The sequence below is a fragment of the Rattus norvegicus genome, chromosome 20, assembly GCF_036323735.1.
Source record: "Rattus norvegicus strain BN/NHsdMcwi chromosome 20, GRCr8, whole genome shotgun sequence".
NCBI classification, from domain to species: Eukaryota; Metazoa; Chordata; class Mammalia; order Rodentia; family Muridae; genus Rattus; species Rattus norvegicus.
Genome location: NC_086038.1, coordinates 4,702,561 through 4,713,856, shown reverse-complemented (window position 1 = coordinate 4,713,856; position 11,296 = coordinate 4,702,561). Strand labels below are relative to the sequence as shown.

The 11,296-nt window shown below is 52.2% G+C and overlaps 1 protein-coding gene across 1 annotated transcript; it reads left to right on the top strand.

The window, feature by feature from the left end:
• Positions 1 to 1,521: 1,521 nt before the first annotated feature.
• RT1-DMa (RT1 class II, locus DMa) lies at positions 1,522 to 4,925 on the top strand. Its single transcript, NM_198741.2, has 5 exons — positions 1,522 to 1,661; positions 2,929 to 3,213; positions 3,733 to 4,011; positions 4,239 to 4,367; positions 4,671 to 4,925. The coding sequence occupies exons 1-5, from the start codon at positions 1,577 to 1,579 to the stop codon at positions 4,673 to 4,675; spliced, it is 783 nt and encodes a 260-aa protein (NP_942036.1). The 5' UTR covers positions 1,522 to 1,576; the 3' UTR covers positions 4,676 to 4,925.
• Positions 4,926 to 11,296: the final 6,371 nt, after the last annotated feature.

Below are 11,296 nucleotides of genomic sequence, written 5' to 3'. Positions count from 1 at the left end.
TGGGCCAGTGGGGTGGCTCAGCAGATCAAAGTGTGTGCTGGGTGAGGCTTGCCAGCCTGAGTTTGACTCTCAGAGCCCACAGTGAAAGTCCTCCTCTCACCTTTTCACTCACAGAAGGCCCTTTAAAGATCCACCTTCAGTGTTTCCAAGTCTCCTCCTCTTGCCCTTTGGGGCCACTCTAAGTTAAAACAAGGGTCACTGGAGCACAGGCACAGGCACTCACCGACAATCTAGCCTGAGTAGTAGCTCAGTGACAAGCAGGTGGCAAGACATTAGGCAAATAGATGACTCACACCTGGGGCAGGAGGTGGTGTGAGGCGAGATGAGCTCTCCCTGGGAGGCTCAGAACAGTGCAAAATCCAAAACTTGCTATGCTGGGTGTGGCGGCCCACGCCTGCAGCCCCAGCCTCAGGAATGTGAGGCAAGAGGATCACTGCTTTCGAGGCCCTCCTGGGCTACATCTGCCCTCCTGGAGCCTTGGGTTCAATTCCCAGCACCAAGTGAACCAGGCACGATGGTGCTTGTCTGTAACCCAAGCACTATGGTTGTGGAGCTTGAGGAGCACAGTGAATTCCAAGCCAGCCTGTGCTACATAGTGAGACTCTGTCCCAGCCCTTCTTGCAAAGCCTTGGTTTAGTCAAGCCTTGTTAATGGAATTAACAAGGTGTGAGGTGCTTGCCTGCAATCCCAGCACTGGGGAGGTGGAGGCCGACTGATCAGACGTTCAAGGTCATCCTCGGACACAGAATGAATCCTAGGCCAGCCCGGGATACATGAGATCCTACACCACAAACAACACAACACAACACCCCTGCCCTCCAAATTATTTTTCTGGAACTTTCTTTTTCTTTTCTTTTCTTTTTAGACAACAGATTTTTTTTCCTTTATTTTTCTTTATTGTATGTATGTGAGTACACTGTCTTGTTAGTGTTTTCAGTCACACCAGAAGAGAGCATCGGATCCTATTACAGATGGTTGTGAGCCACCATGTGGTTGCTGGGATTTGAATTCAGGACCTTGGCAAGAGCAGTCAGTGCCCTTACCCACTGAGCCATCCCTCCAGCCCTGGAATTTTCTATTCAATATTTTCAGGCTGAAGTTGATTCCAAGTACTAACCTATGGAACATGCAACCTAAAACGAGGGGCCCACTGCGCACCTCTTGGAATTTGTAGGCTTACATTCAATGCCAACTTTCTTGGGAGGGGGACTTGGGAGGGTCTGAGAGCCCTGAGGATTTGGCTAAAAAGAGTCGATCGGGTTCTGGCTTTCTGCTGCCAGGCGGCGCTGCTCTGAATAACCAGGCAGCCACCTGCTGGAGCCCAACTTTCCACCAGGGGGCGGAGGTCTCCAGAGAGGCCCTCCTGGCCCCACTGGCCTTGGAGACAAGTCTTCAAGAGGTGCCTGGACTCAAGCTTCTCCTTGGCGACTGATGATGTCAAGCTGTACACTTCTGTGATTGGTTTAGCCGAAATGAGCCGAGCAGCTATTGGAGAGTCTCTGTAGAAATCTAATGGTTCTGGAAGGGAGCTGGGCACCCGGGAGTGAAAGCGCTCACTCGCTGAGGGTGTTAAGGTATGGAGCATGAGCAGAAGTCAGGAGGGCTGCTGAGGCTGCTGCGGCTTCTGTGGCTGCTGCCTCACTCCTGGGCGGTGCTTGAAGGTAAGACGCTGCCTCCCCTTTGCGTGCGTGCCGAGGGCGGTGGAGCCCAGGGGTCTCAATAGAGGAGATGAGCCTCGGTCTTGAATGCCAGGCGGGGCTCCGTGGCAGTGGAAACGGTAACAGATCCCGAGGGAGAGGGCTGCTGTTCACGAATGGCAAGCAACCCAACTATTTCAAATGCTGCGTCTGCGTGCTAGCTAGCCACTTTTCAAATGAAGAAATGGGACTCTGCTGGCTTAAAAGACCTGAGCACATTCTGTTCACCAAGTGGGGAAATGACAAGAGTCCGCGAAGTAATTTACATTTTTTCCAGTCAGGATCCTACCGTAGTCTGTTGTCAGCTCACATTCTTGACCTGTTTCTTAGTTTCTTCTCCAGGAGGGTTGGGGCAGGATGTAAGAACATCCTGGAAGGTCCCTCTCACGGTGTGTTTGTTCTTCTGGGTGTTTGCTGAAAAGCCTACTGTCTGGGGGGATTCCTGTCAGGAGATTCAAAGAAGATTGCTATTTCCTGTAGCCAGGGGTTCAGCACCCCCCGCCCCGGGTCTGTCAGCGCAAGGTCTGCAGTGTTTAGGTCAGGGAATAGGTTGTCAGAGAGGGCCAGGCGCCACTGAAGTGGCCAAGCAGGTCCAGAGACTGGCTGACTTTTACACTGTGTCTGGGGTAGCCTGAGGCCACATCATTATGGTTTAGGGAGGCCGTGGCCCTTCCCCACACCCCCCAAGGCAGGAGTCACATCCATGGCTTCTGAATTAGATGAAGGTGTCCACTGTGCTGTGGTCATGGGCTTGGCGAGGGGTTCAGGCTGCCTCCATGGCTGGTGTCTTTGAGCCGTGCACAAACTCGAGAAGCAGAACGACTTGGCCCGTTGCTGCCTTCCCCACACTTTTGCTCTCTATTTTTGTTTGCTTTTTTGTGACAGACCCGTGGGCCCCCCAGCCTGGCTGTATGTAGCTGAGGGTGGTTTTAGATGTCAGGTCCCTTGGCCACAGTTCCAAGGACTGGCATCCCAGGTGTGCACAGGTGTGGCACCCAGGTGTGCACAGTTGCTTTTTTATGTGTAAGAAAGTTTGGAAAGATTCCTTGGTTTTTCTCCCATTGGGAGGAGGAAGCTAAGCAGCAGGTGTAGGGAGGGGGTGGTGGTAGGCCATATCTCTGCTGCACCCCTAAAATGGAGACCTCACTGTTTTCTACCTTGAAGAGAATGTGTGTGTGTGTGTGTGTGTGTGTGTGTGTGTCCAAGCCCTGAACCCCATGTCTCTTTGCAGCTTCTCCCCAGGCGTGGTGGGATGAGTCGCAGAACCACACATTCCGTCACACTCTGTTCTGCCAGGATGGGTTTCCCAACATAGGGCTCTCCGAGACCTACGACGAGGACGCACTCTTCTCCTTCGACTTCTCCCAGAACACCAGAGTGCCCCGGCTGCCTGAGTTTGCTGAGTGGGCTCAGGAACAGGGAGATGCCTCTGCCATTGCGTTTGACAAAGGCTTCTGCGACATGTTGATGCAGAATGTGAGCCCGCGGCTTGAAGGTCAAATCCCAGTGTCCAGAGGTCAGGGACAGGGAATGGCGCTGCGGGGGGGGGGGTACGGGGGCGGCTGTCTTACTCCCTCAAACTTCAAGTCAACTCTCACCTTTCCCGCCTGCCTCCCGGCTCTGCTTGGGTCTTTTCTTCTCTACCTCAACACTTCTCCCGTCAGCTACAATCTGTACCCTGGGTTTCTTGGTGGGGAGGAGGCAGCCAAAGGCATTGAAATCTACTGGACTTGACGACCCCCCCTGAATGTCTGCATTCTCATTGCTGTGCCTGGCAAGATGGAGGGATGAGCTTGAGTTTTAACAGGAAGCCGGCGTCAGATGCCAACCTGGCTACAGACAGGAAGTCAGGGCAGAGGGGTCCGTCCACACAGGGTCCTAGCTGTAGGTTTTGCTGGGAACACCCTTCCGGGAACCCCAGATGTCCTCATCTCCATGTTGGTTCCATGTCTGCCCTCCCTTACCCGTGTCTCAACTCTCCAAACAGTGGCGCCATCTAAACTTGCCCCTTCTCCTCCTGGCACCACCTCCCCAGGTTTGCCTTCGGCTGAGGTGTTCACCCTGAAGCCCCTGGAGTTTGGCAAGCCCAACACGCTGGTCTGTTTCATCAGCAACCTCTTTCCACCGACTTTGACGGTGACCTGGCAGCATCATTTCGTCCCCGTGGAGGGAGCCAGCCCCACATCCGTTTCAGCCATCGATGGGCTCACCTTCCAGGCCTTCTCTTATTTAAACTTCACACCGGAACCCTTCGACCTTTACTCCTGCACTGTGACGCACGAGATTGACCGCTACACGGCGATTGCCTATTGGGGTGAGGATCCTTTCCTTGAAGGCCAGTCCCATGAGGGTCGAAAAGGCCCAGGCACGTGAGAGAGGCTCTCTCATTTTCTTTGGACTCCTTGAATCTAGTCTCCACTCTAGCCAACGTCAAGCTTCCACGAGTCAGTTCTCCCTCGCTATCCCAGATACCCAAGTCCCTCTGGTGGAGTGCTCCCCCCAAGTTGGGCCTCCAGGATGACCTCACCCTCTCTGCTCTAGTACCCCAGAACGCCCTGCCTTCAGATCTCCTGGAGAATGTACTGTGCGGTGTGGCCTTCGGCCTCGGTGTGCTGGGCCTCGTCGTGGGCATTGTCTTCTTCATCCGCTCCCAGAGACCTTGCTCAGGGGGTAAGTCACATGGGGAGGGAGGGAACCAGGGACAAGAGTGCCAGTGTGGTCTGGGGGGCCTGAATGCCCCACGCTAGGGCTGCATCTTGCTGTCCGGGGGCCCTGTTATACAGTTATTGGGGGACACAGAAATGGCTTGGAGCGAGGATGAGGTGACCTGGGGACTTATGGGAAACATGCTTGGGAGAACACGGAGAGTCAGCACGCAGTTGGAAGCGAGTTGGGAGCCTTGTGAGCCGAGGAGGCTCTTCAGGAAAGGAGAGGGTCCTTCAGGTGGCTCCCCTCACTCTGCTCTCTCTTCAGACTGATTCTTCCCAAGGAGGGCTTGGAACTGCACCAGCCAGGCCGGCAGCGATGTCCAGGCATCTCGCGCTTACCAGGGTCTTTCCTCAGAGCCGAAGTCCCCGGGATCCCTTGGGGTGCGTGCCGGCATGCTAAGGGGTTCCGCTGTCCCTGGACTTACATCCAGAAAAGCCGGAGTCAGGAGCCCCGGGCCCCACCAGACCACTACCTTATACCTTCCCTCTTCCAGGAAATAAAGTTTATTTCTTAACATCAGTGTGGCCTCTCCCTCCATACATTAGACAAGCGTCTACCGCTGAGCCACGCCTTAGCCCTCTGTGCCTTCTATTTAACTCCTGGAATTTGCTTCTGGATGCCTGACCTGAGTGGCTTGTCACTTCAGCTTCACGATGCCTTAACCTGGACACAGCTCATTAGGCAGGGAGATGAGAAAAGCCCTCTCCTCAGCCAGGCTCCGGTTCCCGGATCTCAGCGAAGCTGACAGTGCCTTTTACCCCATTGGCTTGCACGTGAGAAGGCAGAGTTTCCAATAATCCACTCACAAAGCGGTTGAGGAAATTGTGTGTGTGTGTTTTGGTTCCCCCTTGCGAACCCGTTCATAGCTTTCTGGCTTGAGGAATATCTAGCTCCCTCCATTCCTTGCGGTACCAAGGAAAACAGGAGCTCAGGGGCGGTATGCTCCGCCTCTAGCCGCTCTTTTGATTGGTCAGATCAGTTCCAAGCAGACAAACTCTCCGAGCCACTGAAGTGAAGTGGGAACAGCCAATGAGGCTGAAGAAACTCTGGTTCTTTCACCCCACCTGTTCAGTGGCCCAGGGCGACTCTGTCGCTCTGTCCCGGGCAGATGGTGGGAGCCGGTGGCACGTGACTGCTGCTGGTAAACTCTTTCACACACATTTTATTCCTTGCTTTCTGCGGCCGAGGCTAACTCATAGGATTAGTTTGGAATGGGCAAAGCCAGCTCCTTTTTTCATATCGTATCGTAGTCTAAGGGACACACATCATCCAGCTCTTCCTAGGCCTTGGCTCTTCCCTTGGACTGCGTCATTTCTAAGAGCTGAGTATGTACTGATAAAGACCTCGGGAATGCACGACTGTCAGCTTCCCCGTGTGCTTCAGAACGAGTGACCTACTGTCTCTGTGCCTTCGTGCCAATGTTCAGTAAAGGATGCTAACAGGGTCTCCCTTGTAGAGTTGTAACAAACCTAGTGATTACTTACTCTTGTGATTTTTTTTTTTTTTTTGCATGTGTATGGGTGCACGACCTTGTGGGAGGTAGATACCAGGAATCCCCCATCCTCTACCCATCTCCCACCTCATTCACTGAGACAGAGTCTCTCATTCAAACCCAGAGCTCACCTACCCGGCTAGTCTTGCTAGCCAGCCTGCTTGGAGCACTGCCCCCTCTCTGACTTAGGAGGCTGGGATTAATAGTGCCCGCCATGTCTTCCTGGCCTTTCCGTGGGTTCTGGGTATCAAACTCTGGTTCTTATATTTGTATGGCAAGAGCTCTAATTGTCCAGCGATCTCTCCAGCCCCTCGTGCATGCTGGGTAAGTGCTCCAACCACTTATCAGCACCCCAGTCCCTCTGTGGTCTTAACCTGGGGGCTGCTGAGAGCAGTTTCACATGGAGAAAGGGCAGGGTAACAGCGTTGTCACCGTCCATTGCAGTGCCATAGAACTTAGTGACATCAGGAACTTTCTTGTGCCTTCAATTTTTTTTTTTAAACTTGCGTATGTGGGTGTTTTGCCTGCCTATAGGCGTGTGTACCACATACATGCCTGGTGCCTTCAGAAGCAAGGAGAAGGCATCGGATCCCCTGGTTCTGGCATCACACGTGGTTGCAAGTAGCCATGTGCATGCTGGGAATCAAACCCAGGTCCTCCGGAAGAGCAGGCAGTGCTCTCACCTGCTGAGCCGTCGCTCTTCTATTCGATTTTCTCCCTCGTAGATGCTTTTGCTTCTATTCTCACTTTACCTCTGTGGATCTGGACCGTGTCACTTTCTACATTTCCCTAGTTTCTGTTCTACTTACAAATGCACCCAAGCAATTTCCTTCCAGTCAAAACGGAAAACTGACAAGGTCTCACTCTTTGGCTCTGCCCAACCTGGAACTTACCACGTAGACCAGGCTGATCTCCAACAAACAAGACATGTACTGCCTCTGCCTCCCAAGTACTGGGACGAAAGACGTGGCGCTCTTCTAGATGTTTACCTGCTGTTCTTAGTTCTAGCTACCTCTTCTCCCTGGGCCTTAGAGGATAGGTTTAGCTTAGATGCTCACCCATCAAGCGGTATGTGTGGCATGTGGTCCCCGGCTGGCCTTTAGCTTGCTGTGTAGCTGAAATGATCCCCCCACTCCCCCCTCCCCTGCTTCCACCCCTCCCAGCTGCTGGGATTACAGGCAGGCACCTCCCTGCTGGCCTCTCTCAGCCATTCTTGCATCCAAGAGCCAGACTGACTCCCCTTAGCTTCAAGACTGGAACGCTGTCTTTAGCCTGGTGGTCTCTTTCCCCTCAAACTTTGATTTAAAGTCTGGTGTAGCCCAGGCTGGCCTCGAACTCTCGATTTAGCTCAGGATAAGTTTGGATTCCTGATCCTCCTGCCCCTCAACTCTAAGTGCTGGGATTGCCTGGATGTGGTTGGTCCTTTCTAGAGCATAGATGGTACTCAGCAGAAAGCCCATGCCCGGGCAGCTCTCATCCACCATTCTTCCCTGATGGAGCCATGCCTGTGGCTTGTTCCCATGTCAACCAACTGCAGGCCCACCCCACACTCAGCTCTTGCTGCCATCCTCTGGCCCTTGCTCTAGCTCTAGCTTTCTTAGAATTTTCAAAAACGGACTTCCTAAGGGATGCTTTCTTGTTTCCTGACATACATATATATATATATATATATATATATATATATATATATATATATATATATATATCCAACAAGCTTCTAATTTCCACCTCAGAGGTCAGAGAGTGGCTATCAGGCTATCAGAGCTGCCTTTGTTCCCACTAGCACCCAGAGTCACTGTCGGTGAGGTGGGTGCTGGCAGGATCTCAGTGTTGACTTTTCGTGTATCGATTGTGAAGCTGATTCCATGGGCTTCCTTCTCAGTCACTGATTCAGACATTTCCGTCAACATTTGTCATCTTGAGACATCTCATGTAACTGAGATGATCATTTTTAAAAAAAATTTTTTAAGATTTATTTATTTTAGGGGCTGGGAATTTAGCTCAGTGGTAGAGCGCTTACCTAGGAAGCGCAAGGCCCTGGGTTCGATCCCCAGCTCCGAAAAAAAGAACCAAAAAAAAAAAAAAGATTTATTTATTTTATGAGTATGCTGTCACTATCTTCAGACACACCAGAAGAGGGCATCAGATCCCATTACAGATGTGTGAGCCACCATGTGGGTGCTGGGATTTGAACCCAGGACCTCTGGGAGAGCAGTCAGTGCCCTTAACCACTGAGCCATCTCTCCAGCCCCAGAGATGACCTTGATCTCTGATCCCTGCTTTCCACCTCCCAAGCAGGACTTCAGGATTCCACCAAAACGTTCTGTCAATTTTTTTTTCTTTTCTTTTTTTCGGAGCTGGGGACCGAACCCAGGGCCTTGCGCTTGCTAGGCAAGCGCTCTACCACTGAGCTAAATCCCCAACCCCCATTCTGTCAATTTTTAAACTGTATGTTCAGCTCTTTCTTATGACTGCCGGGAACATGATGTTCTGTGCAACAACTTAGGACAGAACAGATGTTGAACATACCTTCTGCCGTATGTCGTGGTGCGCGACTATAATACCAGCATCTGGGAGGCTGAAGCAGGAGGATCACCAAAGTTCAAAGCCGTCCTAGGCTGCATAGTGAGGCTCTGTCTCAAAGGAAAAAAAAAAAAAAGGCTTCCAGTTGGTCTGGCTCCAGTGACATCTACACACAATTGATTCCCTGGACAGAATTCCCTGTGAGAGCCCCTGTGCTCAAGTGATTGGCTGGTCCAGCTATTTTTTTTTGTTTTTCTGTCACAAAATGGGGCCTTGCATTAAAACCATCTGTCCAGAAGAGGAAGCTGAGATCTTACATGGAATGAATTTAGGAAATGCCTAGAAGAGATGCATATGGTGAAGGCCACACTCCCACAGAAAACACAGGGCCACATCTGCGACTTCCCTTAATGTCAACTCCAGTGACCGTATCAATATTGGCATCTGTGTCTGTTTCCAATGGCTGCATCCCCTTGTGGAACTGCAATGCCACCTCCAGCCCTGCCAGCCTTGGGAGCTAAGGGTTAGCCAGAACCAGAGGACAGTGCCTTGCTCCTCCATGTGTATCCGGCCTGCTAGCGAGGCCTGCCTCTATGGCCCCTCCACGGAGGATGCTGTGCACACCATGCCATGGTGAGCTCTCTTCCCTTCCTCCAAGTCCTCTGGTCTTATTGCTAAGTAGCCTTGACCTCAAGTTTTCTTCCACTACCTACCTGGCCTCAGATGGGAAGATGTGGGAGCAGAGATCCCATCTTTCTCAGCGTTGGCAAATGATTCCCTATAATGCTTGGCACAAACCCTCAGTGTTAGCCCATTGCAGGCGTGTGGGAGCCAGGCCAGGAGAGACAGGAAACATGAGGACCCAGGGTGTAGGTCTTCATGTAGTGGCCTTCAAAGAATGGCCCGTGGGGGGGCTGGGGATTTAGCTCAGTGGTAGAGCGCTTACCTAGGAAGCGCAAGGCCCTGGGTTCGGTCCCCAGCTCCGAAAAAAAGAACCAAAAAAAAAAAAAAAAAAAAAAAAAGAATGGCCCGTGGGGCCCCCGACTGGGGATCCTATTGCTGGCTGTATCAGTAAACTGACGCGGGGTGTGTGTGTGTGTGTGTGTGTGTGTGTGTGTGTGTGTGTGTGTGTAAGGAACCGCTTTGCTGAGCACAGGTCTCTGGGGTTTCCGTTCTGACTCTAAAACCCTCCGTCCACGTTCACATGAATATGGAAGTGAAATCTCCTACGGCTTCCTGTGGTGTCTCAAGAGGTTTCACATCTCTTTTGACCGCTGGAGCAGAGAGACAGACCCTAGAGGGGACTCCACTCATTCTCACTGCCGTGGCCACGCCCATGAGGGGGAGGGTGCAGGAGGGAGGCTCAGCAGGCTTTCTCTCGCCGGGGCTGCGGGTGGTAGACTCAGAGAAGGGGGTCAAGAGTGATTCCTGCAAGGGCAGGAAGGCGTGTGGGGGGAGAGAGGGGTTGATGGCTGGAAGTCACTTGTTTTGTTTTGCAGCTGTCATCACCATAGGTAGAAGAAACTGTGACTCCGGGGGTTAGTGGAGGTGGAGTGGACTGGGGGGCGGGGGGGGTGTGGTGGGGTGGCGGTGGAGGAAGCGTTTGGAGGGGTTAGGGTGTCTTCCCCTTTTCTCATCAGAGGTGTCACCAACTTTGGTTATCTGGGTTCTTCCCAGTTCGGAGTGAAGTGAGTGTGTGTCTGTGCGTGCAAGTGTGAGTATGTGTGCTCCTATGCCTTTGTGTACGTGAGTGTGTATGTATGTGTGTGTGTGTGTCTGCGTGTGTTTATGTGGTCAATTTAAGACTTTTTTATATGCATAGAAGAAACTATCAGTTGTGCAATTCACAGTCGGACAGAAGAGACAATTGCCTTTTAAAATCTGTTCTATTGTGTATGAGGCTCTGGGTTGAATTCCTAGCACACACGAGCGTGCATGCACATGCACACACACACACACACAGACACAGACACACAAGTATACAAAGATCTGGGAGATGGCTCAGTTGGTAAAGTTCTTACTGCATAGGCCTGAGTGTCTAAGTTCAATCCCTGGTACACACATTAAAACAAAAACAAAACAAAGCAAAACAAAACAAAAACCACAAATAAAGCCAGACATGGTTGTGGACAGCTGTGGTTCCTGAGGTAGGTGTGTTCCTGGGCTTGCCCGCTAGCTAGCCTAGCCTGCTTGGCCAGCTCCAGGTCAGTGAGAGACCCTGTCTCAAACAGCAACAACCATCAATGTGGGAGGCGTCCCCGTGGCCTCTGCACACATAGGTGTGTGCATGCCTGTATACACACAAGCACCCACACACAGCAACACGCACATGTGCATACACACCCAAGTGTGGTCAGTAGACGATGTCCTTTTCAGGAGAATAACCGGGGCGCCACACCTCTACTGTAGCATCTTCATGATCCAGAGATCCGCTCAAGAGAGCGGAACACCGAGCGGGGGCACACTCAGGGAAGCATGAGCGGGGGGGCACACTCAGGGAAGCACGAAGCGGGGGTACACTCGGAAACAGAGACTCAGGAGGGGAGGACGCCAGAGCCTTGGGCCTGAGGTCAGCTTTTCTTCAAGAGCTTCAATGGAGTTGCGCTAGAGAGACTTGAGTGGGGGAGGACAGGGTGTCCTGGCTCCCAAAGCAGCTATTACAGACAGCTAGGAGGAATCGAAGCTTGGCAAACATCCCAGGATGGGATGGGTTTTCCTGTTCTCTAAGGTCGGGTTGCTTTCTGCCTTTCAGTCCTGCTCTGACACAGGAAACTGTGTACATGTTCTGTACCTCCTTCCTTCCCCACAGTCTTGCCTCTACGACCACCCGTGCTCTCCTGAGTGACAGGGGTGTATGCACTGTCTTCTAGGCGAC